We start from the raw sequence: 24,644 nt of genomic DNA on the forward strand, positions 1-24,644 counted from the left end.
TATTTATTATAATTTAATTATATGCATTCAGTGTTTCATATAGCATTGTTTCTAAAAGTGCGTTAGAAAATAATTATCATTTAAAAGATTTAGTACAAAAAAGTTTCGCTACTTTATTATGTCATCATTTTGCGACTGCTGTTCTTGCGATCCAGGAAACGCAACTAACAGGTAAACAAACACCGGTTTTATTCCTTTAAAAACAGATATATGACATACTTTTCTATTGTTTCTATTCATATAATGCTTATCTTGGTCTTACAATAGTCATGTAGTTTCTTTAAGCATCCGTGGAGCTCCGCGGTTAGTGCTAACTTGCTATCCAGAGGGTTTACAGTCATTTTAGGTTACGCTGTCACTATTTTCTACTTATAAGTTTGCTTATTTCGTTGTGGAGGGATTAATTTCAGATCAGTTTATCTTTGCTGAGAGGAGAAGACGATGTCTGGAAGCTTTTACTTTGTCATGGTTGGTCATCATGACAATCCTGTGTTTGAGATGGAGTTCCTGCCAGCTGGGAAGCCCGAATCAAAGGTAACCTCGCTTAATTTAATCACTCAATTACTGAGCTACAGCGCAGTATTTGTCTCTATTTGTGTATTTGACACACTTACACATTTCAAATAATCAAACAGGTTTCAATGTTAGACAAAGCTAATCTGAGTAAATTCAAAATGCAGTTTTAAACGATTAATTTGTTTATTAAAGGGAAAAAAGAAAGTTAATCAAACCCACCTGGCTCTATGTGGAAAAAAATAATTGCCCCCCTCTTAATTAAATCATGAAACAACTGTTCTTACTTACATTTACTTACATCATACTTACAGGATGATCATCGTCACCTAAACCAGTTCATTGCACATGCAGCCCTGGATTTGGTGGATGAAAATATGTGGCTGTCCAACAATATGTACTTGAAAACTGTGGACAAATTCAACGAGTGGTTTGTTTCTGCATTTGTCACTGCAGGACATATCCTTTTGTTCTGTTTCATGTGATAATTATTTCCTGATGCTGTGTCAGTTGCCCGATGAAAACACATTTTTTCTTTGCTCAGCATTAATTAAGATATTACTGTTTTTAGACTGATAGCAAGCGAGCAAGCAATTTATTTATATAGCACCTTCAGACAACTCCCAGCTGAAAACAAAGGGCTGTACACTTATGAAAGGGGTAAGTTTGTTAAATAATCTCATTTCAGTGGTGTAGTTTATACACAGTATTTGTAATCGAAACAGCAAGTTGAATAACCAAAATCAAGCACAAGTTTTGAATCTTCTATTAATCTACATCTTAAAAAACATGTTAATTCATTTAAATCATTGGGATTTAAAGCTATGATCTAACATGTAATATAAATATGGAAATCAGGGCCACCAGTGTGATTATTTTGGGACTTAATGAGTTTGTTATCATTGTTTCCGGGCAGATTCAGTGTATGGGCATGTCTTCCTTTTCTTTAACTATTTGCAACACATATAAGATTCATCATGCTGCACGACATGCGACAAGAAGATGGAATCAAAAACTTTTTTAACGACGTCTATGATTTATACATCAAGGTAAGTCGTTATCCAGGTGATAAGAGTATCTTAGCATGATGTGACATTTGGTATATTTTGCTTTTAGCATTTAATCTTATCCTGCTCTGTCTTTCAGTTTGCAATGAATCCATTCTATGAAATCAACGCGCCCATCCGCTCAACTGCTTTTGAGAGGAAAGTCCAGTTCCTTGGGAAGAAGCATCTCCTGAGTTAATCACTTCACACAAAAATTTCAATAGTGTCTTTATGTTGTATATAGTTAATACAGTTGTTTCTGTTCTTCTTTAAAAATCTTCAATGTGTTCAGAACAAAAGTGGATTTGTATAAACAGTGTTTTGCATTGTGCGTGTTTGTTTTGTTTTTTTAATAGAGTGGATGTGGCTGCTTTGTGTAACATTATGGCTTCAAATTTCATGTGCACTGCAAAAATATCCAGAAAGAAAATATCTGTAAGTTACTGCAGAGCATAGTCCAATACGTTCACAGGAAATATTAAACTGATTTATCAGCTAGATTCCAGTCTACAAAACATGCATAACAGGCAATTTTCAGGGGGTTTATTCATCACTTGGCATGCCAGTAGTACAACTTTGAAAGAAAAAAAAAAGACACTTAAACATATGGTTCACAGTTTTAAATAACTATGGGGAGACTTTCAACTTGAAAATATATTTAAAAAATAAGTGCATTCATTAGCTAAATAATCCCATCAATGAAAAAAAATGTCACTACTCCATTATTTATTCTGCTTATAGTTAGATTCATGTTTTTTTCCAATGATAAAAAGAGCTTACAAAATACAAAAGTTTCCAGAAACAGAAATATTCCAAATGCCATGCATGTTAAATCTGTTTTAATATTTCAGGGAATTAATTCATCCCTCATTGCTTTCAACACACAGCCATAATCTATCCACAATGCAGAATGTGCACAAACAAGACCTAAATGTGCATTAATAACAAGCTTCCATTTGTTAGTCATACAAAGAATTTCCTTAGCTACCTCATAATTTTCAGAAATAAGTTTATTGGTAGATATATGTTATTTCAATTCTGCAGTTATTTCATTACTATCATGTCACCATTCTGCATTTCAATATTAGGGAGTGGAGTGTAGAGGCCCTACAGTAATTGCACTCTCCAGGTTGCACATATCTAAACAAATAAAAAAAAATGGAATCATTTAACCTTTTGAAAAATACTCTAATTTATAACTATAAGTTGTCTTGGGTCAACACAAAATGTTTTGTTTTTTTTCCCGTAAGCCTGACTTAATGGCCTTTGGCAGTGTTGAGTCAAGTGCTTTTAATTGTATTTGTAATGCCACTAGCATTAATTTAGTGTTTTTTCATTGTTTTTCTCCCCCAAACAAATCCAACACTTTGCATTATCAAACCATCAACAGTATAACAGTAGCGTAATTTGTTTAAATAAGATGTTACTACAGAACTGTACACCTACATCCTCATTTAATGGGCCTAATAGTGAATTCATGTTGGTGATAACTCCTGGGTGTTACGAACAGCAAGTGGCAGTGGAGCGAGGCTTTCTGTGAAGCTTGACTGTGTCTGTAGGGATGAGGTGGTCCGTTCTTTCATCCACTGCCAACACTCTACGCACTGCCTCCTCAAAGGCCACTGCTACATTGATGGCATCCTTGGCACTGGTCTCATAATAGGGGTAGTCACCATTCTCCTTGCACCACTGCTGCGCCTCCTCGGTAGACACCTGCCTCTCCGTCACATCCACTTTGTTGCCCAGTACTACGAACGGGAACTTCTCCGGCTCCTTGACATCCGCATAGTAGATGAACTCCTTCTTCCAGTTGCCCAAGTTCAGAAAACTCTGGTTATCATCAACACTGAAGGTGAGCAGACAGCAATCAGAGCCACGATAGAAAGGAGTCCTCAGGCTGCGGAAGCGCTCCTGGCCAGCTGTGTCCCAGATCTGGAGGGTAACCTGGTGGCCATCTACCTCCAGGTCCTTGTTGAGGAACTCAACCCCGATGGTGTGGAAAAGGTGTGCATCAAACTTGTTGGTCACGTAGCGATTCATGATGGAACTCTTTCCTACACCACCGTCACCGAGCAGAATGACTTTCAACAAGGATGTCTTTGTTGTCATGGCTATTTACTCCCAAATCCACCCCTTTTGAAATAGTTTACCTAGTAGAAAGAGTGTGTGATGGATACTGTTAGTATTTGTACACCATTACACACAAAAAAAAAAGTTGCAGCAAGAAGAAGTGTGGTATTGAAAACATATTGTACTCACCCTAGGTTGATTTTGAGCTCATCCACTGGTCTGGATCATGTGCTGTTAAATCCCAGTCCCTGGTCACATGCTCATTTCTTTAATGTTGAAGAGTCAGGCCATTCAGGTAGCGTTCAGCTAGCTGTAATACAGAGATAAGAGCTCAGTTTTTCTGTTGGCCCGGGACAGCAGGTACACTGCAATAACGTATTATCTGCCACCAAACATGCGATAACGTTACATTAAGATGCAAACAAGGTATTAAAGTTTAGCTTGTAGTTACATGGTACACAATACGAAACATATTTTTAACGTGCTGTAACATAACAGAGTCACCAAGTTGGTACTACCGGCCAGTTAGCCAGTTAGCTGAGCTGGCTATCGTGAAGAAGGAAAACAAGATAACAGCTGGAGTTAGGTTAATGTAGGGTACCAGATCAGCTAGCCTGGTTTTCATGCAGATAAGAGTGTAAGTCACGTACCTCACAGTTAGATCCAGGCAGCTATTGAATAAAAATAATAAGCCACCAGATAACTTAAATGATCTTAATACATCTGTTTGGCAGCTCCTTCCCTTGGCGTGTCTGGAGGTAACGTCAGGGCTCTCCGTTTCCTGGTAAAGTCTGGCGCTAACGTAGCTAGCTGCTAACAAGCTGGTAACGTCGGGTCATGTGATCTGGTCAGGACGAAACAACCAACGAGCGCCGAGATACGCTCTCAGGCCACCACTACTTATACAACATGTACATTAATATTTTATCACAGCGTACACATGACTCTTAATGTTCAAAATATCACAGACTTTAAAGTCATTCGTGTTTTTGCTTTATTTGAGTGAGATTAGTAAGCCGTAACATCGCTTTATTTTACGGTAGTTAACCGCAACATCTTTGCAGTAGTTAAGCTACACCAACAGAGGGCCACATGTAGCTGTCATCTGTTACCACACAATACTTTTACCCAGTTTGTAGAAACCTGCAGTAGATAATAGGAGTTTGGGGCTCTCGTTTCTTTATATTTTACTAGGAAAATGTGCATTTTTTTTAAGGACACCCTGCTGGGTTATGCCCTGCTGGGTTATGCCGGATTTTGTGATAATAGTTCTTTGGGAATAACTTTGTTAAAATTATATTGTATGCTCGTTAATCCGTGTTAGCGTTGTCCGTTTCATAGATGTAACTAAATATATGGGAGTAGATGATGTGTTTTTGTAACTGATTAAAAATGGTTAGGTACAAGGTCTGGACTTAAAATTTGTTTTAAAAAAGTAGCCAGAGCCTGAAGCAAACTGTAAAGAAATTAGTTGCAGCTCAAAACCTTTTGAACATTTGGTACTGTAAAATAATCATCATTATGGAATCTGTACATGGAAAAAAATAAATGATAGGAAGTTAGAAAAAAACATTTAATGTAATAACATGGTATAATAATACAGCAAATCTTACACAATTGTATGCACTGATAGTTTTTTTTAATTGTTTAAACTAAACAACCTTCAAAAACGTTGATCAATTAAAATTGCAGATATAATTAACCTAACAATTCACATTACATATTGTGGACTATTAACTTTTTAACTATTAACTTCAGAAATGCATTGTTGCAAACATAACAAAGGTTTAAGCACAATACTGTTGGACCAGACTAACAAAGTTAGCATTTTCACCTTTTCCTGAGATCTGAGTTATCTGTACCATAAAAGATGATTTTGAAAATCACAAAAAAACTATAGCAGGGTGCTTCTATGTAGCAGCTTTGTGATGACATGAATTTCTCTGCACTTAGTTTATGTATTGTTCCCTGTAGACTGTGTGTCTGCACTGAGGGAATAATGGGAAAAAATCCACAAGAAACACACCATAACATGGATAAATGTCAAGGCATATGTTCTTAAAAGACTGGATCCTCTTGACACGTTCCTGATGTCAGCACAACAGTGTCCAGCCCAATCTCACCTCCAAGACCTTTCCCGCGCTGAACTTCAAAGATAACCTGAAACACAAACCGACATACAGTTGTACATTAAGGTTGTTGATCTGAGTAGTAAATTAGTAATGTGATGGCTGCCTTTTCAGAACATCAAAGGAATTTACTTTTTAGGCCAAGATCCCATCATAGCTAGCCACAAGTATTGAAGAAGATTTTAAATATAATGTTCTAAAATGTGTGTAAATGACTTACAGACTCTGGGGCCTTCTCCTTCCAGGTTACTGTGAGAAACTCAGTCTGCCAGCCCTGCTCCCTGCTCTGACTCTGCTCCCATACTGGGTAAACATTGTTGTCCAGCAGTACCCTGAGCGTGCCCACATCAGGGCCAACCACACGGTAGTCAAAGGTAAGGCAGAGGCTGCCATACTGGGACCGGTCACCAAGAAGCAGTTTCAACCTGGCCACATCCTCTTGCTCCCCTACAAGCCCGCTCAAAGCCATGTAGTACTCACCACCTGAGAAGGTTTGTAGCTGATGTAAGTTACAGTATCTGAATGCACAAAAATGAATACCTCTCCTTTGAAAAAGTAACATTCATCAGGTCGTTACCATTGTCATGGTATGCTACACTCCAGTCCATGTCATCAGACTTGTCTTGGATCCATTCGCACGCCCCTTTGTCAAAGTTGCAATCCATGAAATACTCTAGAAAGTAAATGTTAGGAACACATTTTTAAATTAGCTGAGTAGCGATTATACAACAATAACACGTCTTAATATATGCTAAATCATCCAGGTAAGGAAATCCCAGAAAATTAATTCTGTTCATCTGGACGACTTTGGTCTTGAGACTAAAGAAGTCACTTGAATTATTGACAAAACTTTTCTCTCAATGAAAACGCAATGTGATGAACAAAATCAACTTCCTGGGAACAATGAAACATGAACACACTTTTTGATTACCTTCTTGAGCTGGCGCTATGTGGATCTCTTCGACTTCTGTGGCTGGTCCGAACACTGACTCAAAGTCCTCTGATACTGTGTTTAGAGATTAAATTTTAAAAAAAATGGAGTGAATTCATCTTAATATACACATTTAAGCTTTCAGCTATTAGGCATGCCTAAGTTAAACTGGTATTCATTGGTTCAAAAGTTTTGCTCTAAATCCTAAATTCATTTAGATTATACCTTTCAACTTTAGCTGATGGCGTGATTTCCTGATGGATTTTGTATTAGACTCGAACTAGACTAAGATAATGAGTGCAAAAACTGACACAACTCTGATACTACTCTTAAAAAATATGCAATGGAAAGAACTTAATGCATAAATAATACAGCAAAGAGATTTTTCAAGATGACAGGTAGAAAGGGGTTTTTAACCAACAGGTAAAGACCTGCCCTGCTGTCACTCATACCATAAAATGGAGCTACAACTTTAGCATATATCCCCTCCAAGCAATTTAAAGCTCTAGCAGAAAATCACCCCCATGAAATGCAGCCACAGACAGTCTGATGAGTGACAGCTGGGATTATTGAAGCTGCTCAGTCAGAGTAGGCCTGTTTTAGAGAAGTCTAGAGTGCTGATGACAGACCTTCCTACAAGGAGGCAAGTCTGTTTGCACAACAGCTGTTTTGGGGAAAACATAATAAAAGGTTTAGGGGCTTTGTAAATTCCCATCCCGCCTCCCCCTCCACCTGAGGGATGGGGAAGCAGGCCCAGGATGAGTTGTATCCTTGGGCTCTCACATGCCAGCAGACTAACATTCCTCCCTGGAGGTGATGGATGTCTTGGGGCCTGTCTCCTCTTGCTTTCTGAGTTCTTACACAGGCTCTGATCTTTCCATAAAATTCAAGATTATCAGTGAAAGACAACCTCATTCATGGGGATTTGAAGGTTTTAAATGTAAGCTGGTAAGTCTTGATTTTACAGTGTTGAGTTATTATTGGGAATTTACATTCAGTCTGTTGTGACCAATAGTTTAATATAGCAGAGTAAGTAAGAATTCAAGGATTTTGAGAAAAAAAATTAGGTTGACAATTTATTTTATTTATACCAGTATAATCATCATAGTGCCTTTGATCCTTTATAGATAAGTCAGTGAGACTGGGATAACTCTGGGTTTGAGGTTAACAGCAGATCTTAAGCAACACCCCCTTTTCTTCTTTGGTCAAGGCCTTAATCCAGAGCTGCCCTTTCAGACAGTTATTTCAGCTGAAAATCCATAATTACATTCAGATGTCATGTAAACATGAGGGGACAGTCTCTTTTGAATCACACTGAGTTTGTTTAGTCTGTTTATGGTTACTACTTACTTTGCAGACCACCCAGAATAGTGGAACTCATTTATCATAGCGCTGCCAAACAATATGCCCCTTACTGAAAACGTCTCCTCTTGGATTGAGCTGGTTGTCTTCCTCTTCCACCTCTTCCTCTTCTTCCTCAGGAAATCCCTCCTCTTGCGTTCCTTTAGTCGTAGTGCCAACATAGACCTCCCCGTCATAGTCAAAAGGTTGCAGGGGGATGTTGGGAGGTGGCGTTGCGACTGGTTCGAGGATTACATTTTTGATGTCCTCGTCAGTCAGTTTACCTCCCAGACTCCTAGGCTTCACCTGGGAGTCTGGGATGGCTGCAGGCAGGAAGAGGAATCAGAATAGACATATGGCTCTGCAATCATGACTGACAAACATAGTATTTGACTTCAGATGTCTTTCTTGTTTGTCATGTATTTTGCAGATGCAGTTCTTATTTATTATTTCCCTGCAGTGACTTACCAGGCCATTGATAATATGCTTTCCACAGGAGCAGAGCTGTAACAAACTAACATGCTAAGACAACAGATCCTCCTACTGCATGCAGATAAGACATAAGCGGGCATAGCTTAAATTAGTTTCTTAAATGCTCAAGCAATTTACTGTATAAGGCCATGCTGAGGATTTAAGGTCTCAGACTGCGGGTGCTATGGACATACATTTTCAGCCATGAGCAGGGGAGAGAGGTGGGGGAGGTGCTCTTATATATAGACAAGAGGAAGGGATGAGTGAATGGGGTTGCAGGGCAGGGAGTGAATAGCAGAAACAGAGTCTTGGATTCTATACAATCTCACCATTCAGGGAATCATCTGCACTGCCTTTTTCTCCATCCCACGAACTCTGATAAAACGGCTTAACTACAGAAAATAAAGGCATTTTCATTTACGCAGAAAGCCCTGACCTCTTTTTTGTTATTTGGCTGCATGAGATTTCACCTGTTATTATCTGGGTCTGGTTCAAAGAGTACAGCACTATCTTTATTTCTCCTTTTTCAGTTGGCTAGCTACAATGCAGTGTCGTATTTACACAGGTGTGTTTTCAATCTGTGCCTCTCTGGTGTTAACATCTGTGAAGAGGAGGGGAGTCTGAAGGCAGGAAACTAGCCTTGGCAGGACTGCTGTTTGCAGATGTTTAAAGAGTCCAAATGAAATATGTGGCTGTAAAACTTCTCCTGACCTACCTGACTGATTACCCTCGTCTGTTTTTTAAATCAAGCGTGAATGCCTTAATTTGACAAATCTCAGTAGAAATGAAAGGCTTTGCTAAAATTATTTTATTCGTAATTCTCTGCAGCGAATCTCGGATCTCACCAGAGCATTCAAAGCCATTGCCTCTGAAGCCAGACTTGCACCTGCACCTGTAGGATCCTTGAGTGTTCACACAGACAGCGTGGTGGCTGCACTTGTGGGTGCCGGCTGCACACTCATCAAGGTCTGGAATTGGAAGAAGCCTATTTGTACCTTTAGGAATTGAAGTGAGGAGATGACTCCCCTTAATGATCATGTATACCTTACCTACACAGTCATATTTGCCGTTGACATATTTCAGATCGTAGCCTTCCTGACACTTGCAGTAGTAGCTGCCAAAGGTGTTCACACATTGTCTGTTGTATGGGCAGAGGTTCTTCCCAGTTACACACTCATCAATATCTAAAGAGAAACAAAGCAGGAGAAAAAATAAAGAGCCCATGTTTTTTATAATTATCAAGAGTTCTGTAGTCTTGTGAAAAAACTAAGTACACCCTTACCGATTCCATAAAAATCAAGAGGGTAACTAGCAGCCAAAGGCTGTTAATCAAATGCACTTAATTAATTGTTCATCACTAAATGTGACCACTGATATAAAAGCAGATGGTTTAGCAGTTTGCTGGTCTGGACCATTCAGGTGTGTGTGTTAACAGAATGCCCCTGTTTTCTTAAGAGTGGATGTTCAAGCAAATTTACCCCAAGATCAGATGGTTCAATGTAGGAGAAACTGCAAAACACCCAAGAGCTACAGGTCTCACTGAGCATGTTAAATGTTAAAGTTCATAACATTAAAATGAGAAAAAGACTAAATAGATATGGCTTGTTTGGGATGGCTGCCAAGAAAAAACACCTTCTCTCTAAAAAGAACATGGCAGCACAGTTTAGGTTTAAAACAAACCACAAGACATCTGGAATAATCTTATTTGGACAGATCAGACAAAAGTGAACATATTTGGTTATAATGCATAGTGCTATTTTTCGTGAAACCTAACCATAGCATACAAGCTCAAAGACTCCATACCAACTGCTAAGCACAATGGTGGAGGGGTGATGACTTGGGATTTTTTGCAATCATTTGCCCTGGGCAAAAGGCAATCATTGAGTTGACCATGAACTCCACTGTATACCAAAGTATTCTAGAGTCAAAGGTGAGGGCATCTGCCGACAGCTAAAGATTAGCTAAAACTGGGTCATGCAACGGGACAGTGATCCTTAGCACAGCAGCAAATCTACAACAAAACGTCTGAAACAGAAAAGAATCAACGTGTTGCAATGGCCCATTTAAAGTCAATCTACATGAAATTTTGAGTGATCTTAAGAGATCAGTGCAAAAACAGAAGCAACATTGCAAAGAAGAGTAGCAAATTTCTCCACAATGATGTGAGAGATTGCTAAAATCATACGAAAAAAGCCACTTAATAATGGGGCATACTTAGTTTTTCAAAGCTGCATAGAGTCCTTCGAAAACCTTTTCACATGCAGTCATATCCAGTACCTTCTGGTCAATAACACTTCCTCTTCGCTATTTGCTTTGCCAGGGGTGTGTTACCAGTTATTTCTATAGATTTAGTTACTGTTTTTGGGGCTTTATCATTTTGATAATCGTAAATAGGAACTCTCAAAGCCTTATAGCATTGCTGAATTGTGTTTGATTAGGAGCTCAGCAAGCAGCTAAGCAGCAGTCTGTGGTGAATAAGCATATAATTATTAACAGCTCAACATAACAGGACATATGCACAAGAAGGGTTTTATTTTAAATTGTAATAGTAATTAATGTAAAACCTCATTCCCCAAAATTCAGGCAAGTGTGCAAAATTGAACTAAAAGCAAAATGTTTTACATTAGATTTTTTATACCCTATGTTTAATCAAATATAGGGCATAGACATTCTGCAAATTATTTGCAATTCTATTCTGCTTTTGCTTACATTTGACAAATGATTGTCTTTTACTGCTATGGCTTAAAATGTTTCTACTATATTTGTGGTTAGCAACTGAAAGTGTGGACCTAAAGCCAGTTGGGGTCTATAAAGTATATGGAATGTCACATTGAATACAATCAGGATAAATGTGTCTCATCAGAATTCATTTTTTGTACAGTACATGTGGTAAAAATAGAATTTGGCTGCTTTTGGAATAAAAAGTATGTTTTTGTTGTAAATCTGTTTCTGAATGTGTTGCATTCGTGGCAGTCGTGAAATTTAATGCCGCTGAACTTGTATATGACCTCCCCTGTGTGATCATGACAGACTGGTGCAGCCACAGCTCAAGCAGTTTTGTTGGAAGATATATAACTAAATTGCATTCAGTTGATTTACAAGCAAAACATGCCAAAACCATGTAATATAATCCTCACACAGTGTGTCCAGTATGCAGTTACCTTCAATCTGTGTGACATAGAAAGAGTCTCTGTGTTTCTTATTTCATATAAAGGCTGTTGCCTCATATAACACATTGTTTGTATAAGACTAACTTCTTAAAACATTCATTTTTCTGCACGTATGATCTGTTACCGCTCACCTACACAAGTTCTTCCATCCTGCCCCAGTTGCAGCCCTGCAGATGGGCAGAGGCATTGAATCTCTCCTTGTACTTCCTCACAGCCATACTGACAGTGAGCAAGTGCACAGGTCCTAGAATCTACATGTCCAAACACAAAATAACACAAATTATCAGATATGCATCCTGATATGCAGCTGTTCTCTGCATTTCCACTCAGTGTATGTATCCACATTGGGACTCACTGGCACAGGATCCGTCGGCCATTAAGGTGTATCCGTTGAGACAGTAGCATTTGTAACTCCCATAGGTGTTCATGCAGCGATGCTCACATGGACGAGGTTTCAGGCCGCACTCATTCAGGTCTAAGAATAAGAAAGATCTTTACTTTTTGTAAAGCAATCAATCGAGCAGATAAACATTTTCTTTCTGGAAAAGTGAATCCTTCCATAAATTAGTCTGTGTACCCGGTTTGCTTTCCAGACATTATTTAATGACCTCAAATACCCACCTTGATTACATGTCTTTCCGGAGTATCCTGGAAAACACTTGCATTTGTTGGGGCCAACGCACTCTCCGTGCTTGCACCCGTGCTCACACTGGGCTGGTAAAACATTTAAGATGAAGAAAATACCACCAGAAATATCAGTGGTGGAAAATGATGGATTGCAGTCAAAACCACAAATTTCTATTGTACAGGCAAGGTTTTTAAATCTAGAATGTAATTTCCTCCACATTTTTGGGGGTTAGAAAAATATCCCCCATGAAAAGACTAACAATAGTCAGGATACAGTTTTTTGGCAGTAAAGCTTGTTCTCTCTAAATATTTGTTTATTGAGAAAGCTTTTCGTGTTAGTTTAAATGTCTCAGCCTGCTTGCTTTTTAAGTGCCTTAATGATTTTTATCTTACTGATTATAAACTGGCCTTTGAATGCATACTGTTCTTACCCTCACACTGCCCTTTACTGTTTTTCCTCCAGCCATAGCAACACTCCAGTCTCCTACCATAGCGACACACACCTGGTTGGTTTCCAGTAAGGACTTGCCTGTAGTGCCTTTGCAGAGGAAAAAGAGAAGTCAAAGGTAAGATATATACAGTGGGGCAAAAAAGTATTTAGTCAGCCACCGATTGTGCAAGTTCCCCCACTTAAAATGATGACAGAGGTCAGTAATTTGCACCAGAGGTACACTTCAACTGTGAGAGACAGAATGTGAAAAAAAAATCCATGAATTCACATGGTAGGATTTGTAAAGAATTTATTCGTAAATCAGGGTGGAAAATAAGTATTTGGTCACCTCAAACAAGGAAAACCTCTGGCTCTCACAGACCTGTAACGTCTTCTGTAAGAAGCTTTTCTGTCCCCCACTCGTTACCTGTATGAATGGCACCTGTTTGAACTCGTCATCTGTATAAAAGACACCTGTCCACAGCCTCAAACAGTCAGACTCCAAACTCCGCCATGGCCAAGACCAAAGAGCTTTCGAAGGACACCAGGAAAAGTATTGTAGACCTGCACCAGACTGGGAAGAGTGAATCTACAATAGGCAAGCAGCATGGTGTGAAAAAATCAAGTGTGGGAGCAATCATCAGAAAATGGAAGACATACAAGACCACTGATAATCTCCCTCGATCTGGGGCTCCACGCAAGATCTCATCCCGTGGGGTCAAAATGATCATGAGAACGGTGAGCAAAGATCCCAGAACCACACGGGGGGACCTGGTGAATGACCTGCAGAGAGCTGGGACCAAAGTAACAAAGGTCACCATCAGTAACACACTACAACGGCAGGGAATCAAATCCCGCAGTGCCAGACGTGTTCCGCTGCTGAAGCCAGTGCATGTCCAGGCCCGTCTGAAGTTTGCCAGAGAGCACATGGATGATACAGCAGAGGATTGGGAGAATGTCATGTGGTCAGATGAAACCAAAGTAGAACTTTTTGGTATAAACTCAACTCGTCGTGTTTGGAGGACGAAGAATACTGAGTTGCATCCCGAGAACACCATACCTACTGTGAAGCATGGGGGTGGAAACATCATGCTATGGGGCTGTTTTTCTGCCAAGGGGACAGGACGACTGATCCGTGTTAAGGACAGAATGAATGGGGCCATGTATCGTGAGATTTTGAGCCAAAACCTCCTTCCATCAGTGAGAACTTTGAAGATGAAACGAGGCTGGGTCTTCCAACATGACAATGATCCAAAACACACCGCCCGGGCAACAAAGGAGTGGCTCCGTAAGAAGCATTTGAAAGTCCTGGAGTGGCCTAGCCAGTCTCCAGACCTCAACCCCATAGAAAATCTGTGGCGGGAGTTGAAAGTCCGTGTTGCTCGGCGACAGCCCCAAAACATCACTGCTCTCGAGAAGATCTGCATGGAGGAATGGGCCAAAATACCAGCTACTGTGTGTGCAAACCTGGTAAAGACCTATAGTAAACGTTTGACCTCTGTTATTGCCAACAAAGGTTATGTTACAAAGTATTGAGTTGTATTTTTGTTATTGACCAAATACTTATTTTCCACCCTGATTTACGAATAAATTCTTTACAAATCCTACCATGTGGATTCATGGATTTTTTTTTTCACATTCTGTCTCTCACAGTTGAAGTGTACCTCTGGTGCAAATTACTGACCTATATATATATATATGTGTGTGTGTGTGTGTATATGTATGTATGTATGTATGTGTGTGTGTGTGTGTATATATATATATATATATATATATATATATATATATATATATATATATAAGCAAATTAAGCCTTTAAACAAAATCTCATGTCAGGAAGCAAAAAAATAAAATGAAAAATAAAACCCCCACTGATTATGAATTTAGGTTATTATAGAATCATGTTTAATTAGGCCCACACACACTAACTGAGATGTCTCAATTGCAGGCATTCTGGCATCCACTTTTAATTATGGTCCAAACAACAAGCAACCTAAATAAAGTGTCTCCTCACAAGGCTTGCTTAGCACTAGAAGCTGGGCTCCCCATGGTGCAACAGCCAGCTGACAGGATGTAGGCTACAGATGGAGAAAAACATACTAATCAGACACTGGCACCCTCACACTATATTTCCTCCTTTTAAAAATCGGCTTTGATCTTTGTCTTGTTTCTGGAGGCTGATGCATATCAACTGGAAGGTTATTCTGACTTGTGGTTAAAGAGTCAGCGGTGTGCTCAAAATAACCTGTGGTACATATAGATTACATTGCATGTGTACATTTTAACTTGTAAATTCGATTAACATTTCTACCATAACTTAGTTGAGCAAGTGATTCCAAAAATAGCAGAATCTTGCATTCAAATCTGACTGCACCTTTCAGCATCGTTAGCTTTGCTTTTAGGCTGACAGCCAAACGCTTAAATCCCAGGCAGGACAAGAGGAATCCGTGTCTTTATAGAAATCAACCAGAATAGCCCACAGGAGACGGTCTCCTAAGAGAGACAGGTGCTCTTCAGTTATTAACAGTTGCTGTGCCATATTTAGAAGTTGCACTCTCTTAGTCTTCTGTTAGCAGGGGCAAGGTTGTGTGTACATATTTTCAAAATAACAGTTTCGACTGTTAAAGGTTTATGTATATTCTACACTGCAAAATAGAGGGATTTATGTTATTCCTTAAGCCCCACTTAAAATAACAGTGTGTGGAGAAACTAATATTCCAGTTGTTAGAGATTCCACCTTTTTTAAGAGGAAGCAGGTTGAATTGTATATTATCCGATACTATAATTAACATTGCTGTGTTATTTTTGGCATTCAGCCTTCCTGAAATGTGATTGGAATTCTTTGGTACGTAAACATCTGTCTGACATCATACTTTAACTTATTTTTGAATCTTGACTTAGCAAAGTTTTCACCTGCTGCAGATTTTTCAGAGTAGAAGCACACCATACAACATCACACGGCCTGTTGCTCGACTTGATTGACTTACCTATAGGCGTCTGTGCTACCAGCAGAGATGTGGAGCAGGAGAAAAAGAGCACCGACCAAAGTAAGTGGCTGCATGTCTGTCACAGTGAGCAGCCGTAACGCCTTGTTTCCCACGGGGCTGACTTTGGTTGCTCTGCGTTCTGACTATTCCTCCCAGGGGGATTACGCTCATTAAATTGCCTAGACAGAAACAAGTCTCAGTTTTTCACAAGACACACCGGATTTCATGTATTTCCAGAGTGCAAAGTCAAAATCTCCTCTAGGGAAAAAATATCTCTGTCATACTCTTTTCAATGCTGTTGCTATACTCTGTGCCCCATGATTTGCTTCTCTTTCTTCTGCACTGAAATTCCAGAGGTTGGCTGTCACTGTGAAATGACACTGGACTGAGACGGATGAGGTGGTGACTTCTGGAGGTAGGAGTGGGTTTGTAAGGGGGGTGGGGAAAATGTTAAGGGGTAATCCTTTCTTTACTCAAACCCTGCAGAAGCTCAAATGAAAAAAAAGAAAAGAAAATCAAATGAACTTTATTTTTCTTTTCCTTGATGAATTTTACGTGCATTAGCTGCTTTTTATGATTCTGTTTTATTTAATAATCAACTGTATCAAATAACTGTCAAACTCAGACATGCACAGGCTTGTGCTTAGCAGCTCTGTACCCTTTGGTGTCTTGCTCTCAGGTAGCACATAAAGCTTTGCTCTCTCACACACGTTTATTTCAAGTTCAGCCATAAAAGTGTTTAATGAGTTTGCACACTCTCAGGGTACGCTCTAACATCTGGTCCTGCTCGTCTGCTTGCTTGGAAATGAAAAGGTCTTGTTCCTTTTGGAGCTTCAGGCTTTAGTTTACATTTGTTGTTGAAATTCATTTGAGGGGGTTTGTTTTTCTTGTAAATCCAAAATCTGCTTTATTTACACTTTAGATTTTTGCTCAGAGTCACATCGGGGAAAGAGGTTTAACATGATTTGAAAATTGCAATGGAAATAGCTTTCAGATGAGAAGGAAGTGTGCAGTTAAATACTGTGGTCGAACAATAGAAGCCTGTGATTATTTTTCCAGACATTTGGTACTCATGTCAGGAGGGAGAAACGTTTCAGCTTGCTAAATAGATGTTATAGCTCGTTTAGCTTGCATAGAGAGAAGGGTAAAATAAATTCAGTCTGGACTCTCCAGTTGTTGCATAGATTTATTATGAAAATAATAAACATTCATGGTAAGCGTGGCTGTTTAACATAGACATATCTATGTAAACAACAATCCATTACAGAGTAGAGGATACGCAAGATTAACAAGAGGCCAAGTAGCAATGCTGGATAGGAACCAGTACAGTTTTTCATACATATTCTTCATCATTCCTCATCATTTATCATTCTTCTTCTTCTTCTTCTTCAACAGTCTTCTTCTTTATTGCTGTATAGGGGGGAAAAAAAAGGCTTGAAATTTGGCACACTGATGGCGTCCCCTGATTGTGATCAATTCCACAAAGTTCAGTCCAAGTATGATGAATAAGCTTGATGGATGATCAGTTACAATCTGGAACTGACTGCTTAGAGTAGAAGACCTGGCAGTTTGCTCCAGTGGATACAGTAGTTAATGATTAGACCTTGTCCAATAACACACACTCTCACACACACACTGCCTTTCATTTGTAGTGTGAAATGTGACTCTAAATGTGACTCACATGTCAGGCATGTAGGCCATGCGTGCTATACAGGACATTAGTGCTATTTCTTTGGTGCTGTTCTGTTGACTCTGTGTTTAATTTGATAAAGCGGGCATTTCCGTGACAACAGCGCCCTCACCTGTCTTGGCAAAAACTCTGAAGTTTAGCCCAAGACACCAAATTAATCTAGTGGAAGTTTAGGGGCTGAAATTTTAAACACTTCTCTGAAAAGCTGGATGTGAATATATTTATCATGAAAAACACAGGAGAGAGAGAAAAAACAAAAACACATAAAATGCTTCATTTGTGTTTGGTAAATAAAACACACCACGCTGTTACATAATAACAGCGCATTTATGCTATTGAAATTATACTAAACTACTATAAGGCCTGCAAACACTGGCTATTTTTTTTTCCTTTTTTAAAAAAATTACAAGTATAGACAATATTATTTATAGGATATAAAATTGAAACCTTTCTTCAGGTACACAGGTTTTACCAGAAGGTGGAGCCAGTTACTAATATAAAGAAGCAGGAACTGAAAAAAGATGACAAGTTCCTATGTCTACTGTTGTAATCAGAAAGTTAAAATGCGTTATCTGTGTTCCTTTGTTTTTTAACCATTACCTAAAGTCTCTGTTTGTATATGATTTGGAATGAAGTAAGATGCATTATACAAAGTTAAGGCAGTTTAAAAAAAAGGGACAGTTATCAGTTGATCAGGAGTTTCATCTTTCCCTCTTACTAATAACAGGACCATCTCTGCAGCATATCATTAATTTGATCATTTCAAACGCATGTGTTAGATCATGCACAGAAAATAAAGACCTGAATTATTTTTACATATTGTCTTTGTTTATGTGTTTGTCTCTTAGTGTTTTAAAAGTGGTTCTGTAATCTTGCTTCATGCAATGCAGAACCTTGTTTCAGCATCGGTGATTTTCAGGAAGTGCACCTCCCAACTTCCTAAAAACCTCTCAGGCCAGCACTCCCCTCTCATTAGAAGTTTTTAGTGCTGTTAGTACAGGGCATAACAAACCCCTGTTTGACCCTCTGCCTGTAAGATACATGCCACTTTTAGAGAAAATCAGCTGCTTCTATGTGGGCACGCACATTTCATCCAGTGAGTCCCTCACTGTGGGCTATGGTGCAATAAGCACGGCCTTTACTATAAAAGGAGAGACAAGGCTGTTGAAGAGTTATTTTGAAAGTGATGTGTGTACACAACCACATCCTGCCTTGAGTGGAAGATGCCATGAGCAATGAATGCACTGCAGACAATACTAACTGCTGTAGAAATGGGCCGCTGCCACAGCGCTAATGTAGTTTGAGGTAATACATCTTTGAGCGCTGTTGTCCAGATTTGGCCAGAGTCTATATATGAGTCATGTTTAAAAACAAACATTTGCTTCCTTTTAAAATAGCTTAATTAGCTGCTTACTTTATAGTGTGGTCTCTCTAAAACTCATCAAATCTGATAACTTGTGAAGTTCTGCCACGGTTCAGGAAGGGAACTGTTACTTCCCCCTGCAGTAAGCGAAGCGATCTTGAGAAATCATTTTGACAGGCTGTGTAGAGTTCTGATTAGAGAACCTATTATTCGCAGGGCTAGTGTGATAAATTTGAAACTTAATACTGAGCTTGTGCATAAAGTATCACCTTGCATGAGTAGAAACCTAATACAACAAATCTAGGAGGTATTGCTGATGGTCACATTCCAACTAGTAGCTTAAGAAACTCAAACATTTAGTCAAAGAAACTTCCACCTCTGATATTTTGTTGCTGCAGCTGTAATTTAATGGCACTGTTTGTTTTGCGACCTGACAGAAATCTCCTTTTACTTGCAGACAGAAGATCTTAGGTGCAGGTGTTCCCCCTAAAATGATGGCTGCATATAGAATAAACAATGAACTGATGTTAAGGGAGTTTGAACCCAGTACAACTAGACAGACAGACCCTAGGGAATTCAAGCTGTCTGGGAGACACTTTCACTCATGCACCTCAATTTGATTAGCAGGATGAGGTAAATGCAAGTATTGACCTCAGCTGGACACCTCCTGTTCTCCTTTTAGCGATAATGCAGGAGCAGACGCAGCTGTGCCATGCTCTCAGGCTGGCTTGATGGGTAGCACCAGATGTCTCAAGAGGGTCAGTGTGTGCGACTTACCATAATTTATTAATGGGCTTGCCTGTTCAGAACATTGCAGTGGAATAGTAAGTCTGCCACAGTCTTTTGCAGACCTGATGGAGGTGCTTTGCATATTGCCAGACATGTAGGAAATTCATTTCTCAGTGTTTCTCACTCCTTGGCAGATGCCGACTCCACATACAACATTAGAATGAAAACTGTATGTACCTGTACTGTGCCTGCAGAAGCTGCATTATGTTCTTTTGAGTTGTTCTTCAAAATCTGTGGTTACTTAATGGGGAACTTTCCTCTTGCACTTCCTGCCATGTAACTATATTTTAACACTGTTTTAAACTGCCTTTTCTAACCTTCTAAAATAATAATTCGATACTTTAAAATAACTCATGCATTTGCTGTGTTTATTTATTTATTTTTGTGATACCCCTGACAACAGATTTTTCTAAGCAAAAATCCCTAAACATTACTCCATTGACAAAACTAGGTCATACTTGCTGTTTTCTCTTTGTAATATGAGACATATGGAGTCAAAGGCACATGTTAATATGATAGTTACCTCTTGTCAAGATAATACGGATTTGTACTATATCCATTTTTTGCATTATTCTTTGAAGCTAGTAAGAAGTTAATTTACTGTTAAATCATTTGACCCTAAAGGTCAGAGTTTAAAGCTCTCCTTTATTCCTTTTAACTGTGGAGGTTTGTGCTGGATATAATTACACAACTATGTACCCTAAGAAGACAACAGCCTCACCTTGGTGTAGTGATTATGTAAACTGCATGCCTAACATGATAGGACATGCTGCAGTATCACTTTTACCTCCTGCTATGTCTTTGTACAAAAGCTGTAATGTTCCTGCACTATGGTAGGGCCACTGATAATACCTTAAAAATGGCTGTGCTGTTATTACAGACTTTTGTTGCTATCAGCAAAAGTCTATGAAAATGAAAACAACCAGATTTCATTTCCTGTTTCTGGTTAGAATGAGCTCTAAAGCTGTTGCTGTACGTATGCAGAAAAGACAGGGATAATAAAAATCCAGTCATGGATCTTTTCTTTTTTTTAAGCACACTTATAATTATAGTTTTGGGGGCTTGTATATAATATAATTGTTACACACATTCATTTGATGCAGACTTCATTCATTCCCTTTTTTTTTTTTTTAGCCGTTTAAGCATTTAAGTGGTAAATGTTTTAATAGTGCTCGATATATGTGCAGAAAGAGGTGAGGCTTGTATGTTACTCTATGTAAATGCAGATTCCTCTGCAGGGGTGCACAGCGTGACGTGGAAACAGCCCACTAGAAACAGAGAAAAAAGGAAGAGAGACATTGTCATAAATAGCAGAGGTCGGAAATTACAGCGCAAAAACTTAAACCCTGCTTTGTCTTGACAGCTTCCTCAGACCCACTTTGAGCTGTACACTCAAAAACACACACACACACACACACACACGCACACACACACACACACACACACACACACACACACACACACACAACCAGAGCTTATCCATATTAATTAAGGGGAGATTAAACTAGACCAAATCTGAATGCCATGGCCTCAGATGCCTTGTTTCTCAACAAGCTGTTATAACTTCTACATAGCTGCGGAATACATTAAACTTCCTGAGAGTTTGTGTGTGTATATGACATGGTCACAAATGTTAAAACAGCTGTGAGGCTTTTTGAAAAATCAATATATCGATCCAGGCATTTAGCCACTTTACTGTGCATCCGCTATAGGAACACTATGCACATTCCTCAGAGATGCTGTCTGAATTTCCAAACATTTGAGCTTTTGCTAATGAGTTATCAACTTTGACTTTACTTTTCACAGATCATTGTACTTCCTGGTATGATCCACTGACCTGGACATAATAGTTTTATGACTGTCTGACATTTGGGGCAGTTTGTGACATGGTAGAGAGTATAAAATAGAAGTGCACACAGTAAACATCCTGATGGCATCACTTTAAATGGCTTTAAGTCACTGCACATGCCTCTGTCTTAAACCTCGTGTGAACAGAGAACAGAAGTGTTCACAGCCCATGTCGAAGTTGCAAACAAGCACATTTTTAAAAATTATAATACTTTATAGCTACTGACCTGTTTTACAAACAATAATTACAAAGTTCAGCAAAGAGGAATCAGGTCAGTTGAAGCTTATGTTTTATTCCAACACTATATTAGTGTATTTATGCTTTAAGCCCATCAGCTCAGTTAACTCAACTGTGGAGTTTTGCTTCTTCAGTTTGGTGCTGCAGCTCTTTAACCACATCCTGTCACACACCTTTGAAACTCAGACAAATTCACAATTGAGCTACTTTAACACAGCTATAAATTGCCCAACGTGGGATGCGAAGGAGATTTAACAGTTTGGGTATGGTAAGACGTTTCTGTCTTCGATGGTGATCTTTCTTTGCCACCTAAAGTGCGATTGCTTGGCCAGTATCAAATGTCACCACAGACACAAAATAACAGGTGCCTTGCAGGTTTCCAGAAGCATACTTTGAACCATTTCAGAGAAATGCGAATCTCACCAGTTAAAAAAGCTACAATGTAAGTTACAGAAGCTTAATTTACTGTGTAAGACGTAGAAGTTGGTATGTGGAGCTCAGGGGACTTACTCTGCTTTTTTATGTGTTATCAAGTAGCTGGTCCATGACGGGCCACACATCTGCAGACATCTGGACTACAACTTGTCCAGGAGCTGCTTTTTGTTGTGTTTTTTTGCCCCTTGAACAAAAAACACTCACTTCCTCTGCTTACATCCCACTATTGGTGCTGCAAAACTTCTGTCTCCCTCTTTAAAAACATGCAAACTGGCATTCACTCTATACTTAGTCCTCTCACTTCCTGTCTCAGATGTTGCACATGATTTTGTAACCACAAGTTAGCTTGATTACAGTTATCATAGTAGCCTAAACCCTCACCTTGTTCATTTATTCTGCTTATGTCACATAGGGCTGGTGGGGCTAAAGTCACAACTGGCACCACAGTGAAATCTTTCTGTTTATAAGCATTTACCACGAGGATAGTGCCGCTGAATGCGGCGACATTTGAAGTGACAGACTCACATCTGGTGAGCTACTATGCACAAGAGGCTGACTCTCCTACAGCTGCAGGGTTGCATGCACATGTCACATTGAATCACTTCTACACTCCCTACATCTCTGCACCAAATCTGTTTGCAGACACTATTCTGCAAGCTAGCATAGTCACTAGTTAGTTAGAGCTGGTTTTATGTTTTCTTTGTGCAGCTCAGCCTAAAACATTTGTATTTATCTTTAAATGTTCTGAAATAACAAATTAATATATTGTGGTCATTTTAGTGTTGATGTTTTACATCTGTTTTAGAAGTTACTTATCTACCAGAAGTTACTTTACAGATGTCTATATTAGCAGCATTTAGAATGCAGTTGTGGGGAAGACGGTTGAAACCACTTATACAATTAAATAAAATGTTAACTGTTTTGAAGGGGGTTTTTGTTTGCTTGTTCACCAGTTGGATTGACAGCTTTTGATCTATCATTGGTTTGACAGCTCTTGACCTCAGTACTTTAAAATAGGCTGCTGGATGTATTAACTGCCAGCAGGTTAATTTCAACTTCCTGTTCCTTATTTTGAGCATACATTTGTCATATGATGTCGTTGCTTTGTAAACTGTTGGTTGATATCTGTACACAGGCCTGTTGAACTAGTAGAGAAATGAGTTGATCTCAGGGGTCAGGGGATGGGTAAGGCACTGGGGGTTGGAATAGTGATACTATTGTTAGTTTGTTCTTGTTGATAAAGGAGAAACCTCTAGGTTTTCCTCTGATGATTTTTAATTTTGCTGTGTCATATGATTACTCACTCGTGCTATCAATAAGTGTTCCTTTCCATTCCTCCCACCTGTATATTTTAATTGTTTGTAGAATCTTTAAATATAATGTCAGTTAATATTTTTGCAACATTTGAACTACCTGCACTCAGTTACGGAGTCTGTGTGCTTCACTAATCATGTACATACACTCAAACTAATGATAGAAAGCCTATAAGAAATTGTAAACTATCCCAATACCCTTTTTTAACTCTTTGCCATTTTATGTGCTCTATTTCAAAAGGATTTCAAATAAATGAGTAAAAAGTCGTTCTTTTTCCTGACCTTCCTCTAAAATTCTGCAAGATATTTTAGCTATTTCCACAACATTGTTAATCAATTATTTTGTTCGATGTGCAGACAGATATCTTCTCTTGATTACAGCTATAGCACAAGACTGCTTCTGTGGGTGTCTTTGTCACGCACAAGAACCATTATTGTGTGTCACTGCCTCGGTCAGCTCACACCCTCAGCTTTTGTGTCTACCTTTCACACAACTGCTTTTTCCCACCACGGGTATAAAAAAGAAGACAAAGAAGAATTGTCCCCTCTTTTATGCGTTCTGAATTGACAACACAACGAGGCAGATGACCAAACTCTTTTGTCCCAGCTTCGGCTTTGTATAGTCAATGGTAAAAATGAAATAAAAACGTCTTCTGTCGGTTATACTGGTAGATTTTCTGATATTAAATAACAGTATAAGAAAATGAATCAAACAATTCAGATACTTTGGTGTTATCTGCTGTGTTTGCCAGTATCTGTATTCTGCCAGAAGAGAAAGACATCCATGATAATTCAAAAAACAATACTATGTTGGTGCTACTGTGGGACTATCTAAATTACTTTAAATAATGGCTAACTCTTAATATGCTCATAATATCACTTTATGGCTGACTTTTCCAAACCCTTCTTTTTACTTTGTGCCATACTGACAATAATAAACAGTTTTATTGCCTGTAAGCTTGTCTTCCTGACTGCTAATAGGTTTTATCATTATTCCGAAATAAATCATGTTTGTTTCTTCATCTGGTGGAATACAACACAATTATATATTGACAGCAGTGTACGTAGGTAATGTATTACATAAGAGCGCAACGGTAAACTGTGCTAAACTGTGCTAAACAGTGTTTACGCTTTGCTTCATACCTGAAGCCCTAAAAAACTGCAAGGCTGTGTCTTAACATGAGAGACATGCTGTGGCATGTAGACACATTTTTACATCATCGCCTGAAGGAAGATAGTCGAGCGTTTGCTGT

The 24,644-nt window shown here is 38.9% G+C and overlaps 3 protein-coding genes across 3 annotated transcripts; 1 reads left to right on the forward strand and 2 right to left on the reverse strand.

Annotated features, from left to right (window-relative positions):
* The first annotated feature begins 103 nt into the window (after positions 1 to 103).
* Positions 104 to 1,890, forward strand: trappc2 (trafficking protein particle complex subunit 2). Its single transcript, XM_085433867.1, has 5 exons — positions 104 to 171; positions 398 to 534; positions 828 to 970; positions 1,475 to 1,562; positions 1,660 to 1,890. Exons 2-5 carry the CDS (start codon positions 442 to 444, stop codon positions 1,756 to 1,758), a joined length of 423 nt encoding a protein of 140 aa, XP_085289993.1. The 5' UTR covers positions 104 to 171; positions 398 to 441; the 3' UTR covers positions 1,759 to 1,890.
* Positions 1,891 to 2,087: 197 nt separating this feature from the next.
* rab9a (RAB9A, member RAS oncogene family) lies at positions 2,088 to 4,463 on the reverse strand. The gene is made up of 3 exons (XM_085433866.1): positions 4,280 to 4,463; positions 3,819 to 3,939; positions 2,088 to 3,709 (listed from the first exon to the last, which is right to left on the reverse strand). Exon 3 carries the CDS (start codon positions 3,666 to 3,668, stop codon positions 3,060 to 3,062), a length of 609 nt encoding a protein of 202 aa, XP_085289992.1. The 5' UTR covers positions 3,669 to 3,709; positions 3,819 to 3,939; positions 4,280 to 4,463; the 3' UTR covers positions 2,088 to 3,059.
* A 720-nt stretch (positions 4,464 to 5,183) lies between these two features.
* Positions 5,184 to 16,087, reverse strand: egfl6 (EGF-like-domain, multiple 6). The gene is made up of 14 exons (XM_085433868.1): positions 16,000 to 16,087; positions 15,716 to 15,894; positions 12,730 to 12,836; positions 12,293 to 12,385; positions 12,027 to 12,146; positions 11,803 to 11,922; positions 9,551 to 9,685; positions 9,347 to 9,469; positions 8,831 to 8,893; positions 8,105 to 8,353; positions 6,690 to 6,764; positions 6,336 to 6,431; positions 5,979 to 6,241; positions 5,184 to 5,789 (listed from the first exon to the last, which is right to left on the reverse strand). Exons 2-14 carry the CDS (start codon positions 15,787 to 15,789, stop codon positions 5,688 to 5,690), a joined length of 1,620 nt encoding a protein of 539 aa, XP_085289994.1. The 5' UTR covers positions 15,790 to 15,894; positions 16,000 to 16,087; the 3' UTR covers positions 5,184 to 5,687.
* Positions 16,088 to 24,644: the final 8,557 nt, after the last annotated feature.

The sequence above is a fragment of the Copadichromis virginalis genome, linkage group LG16 (assembly GCF_057382275.1).
Source record: "Copadichromis virginalis isolate Kocher_CV1m ecotype Utaka linkage group LG16, C_Virginalis_male_GT1.1, whole genome shotgun sequence".
Taxonomy (NCBI): domain Eukaryota; kingdom Metazoa; phylum Chordata; class Actinopteri; order Cichliformes; family Cichlidae; genus Copadichromis; species Copadichromis virginalis.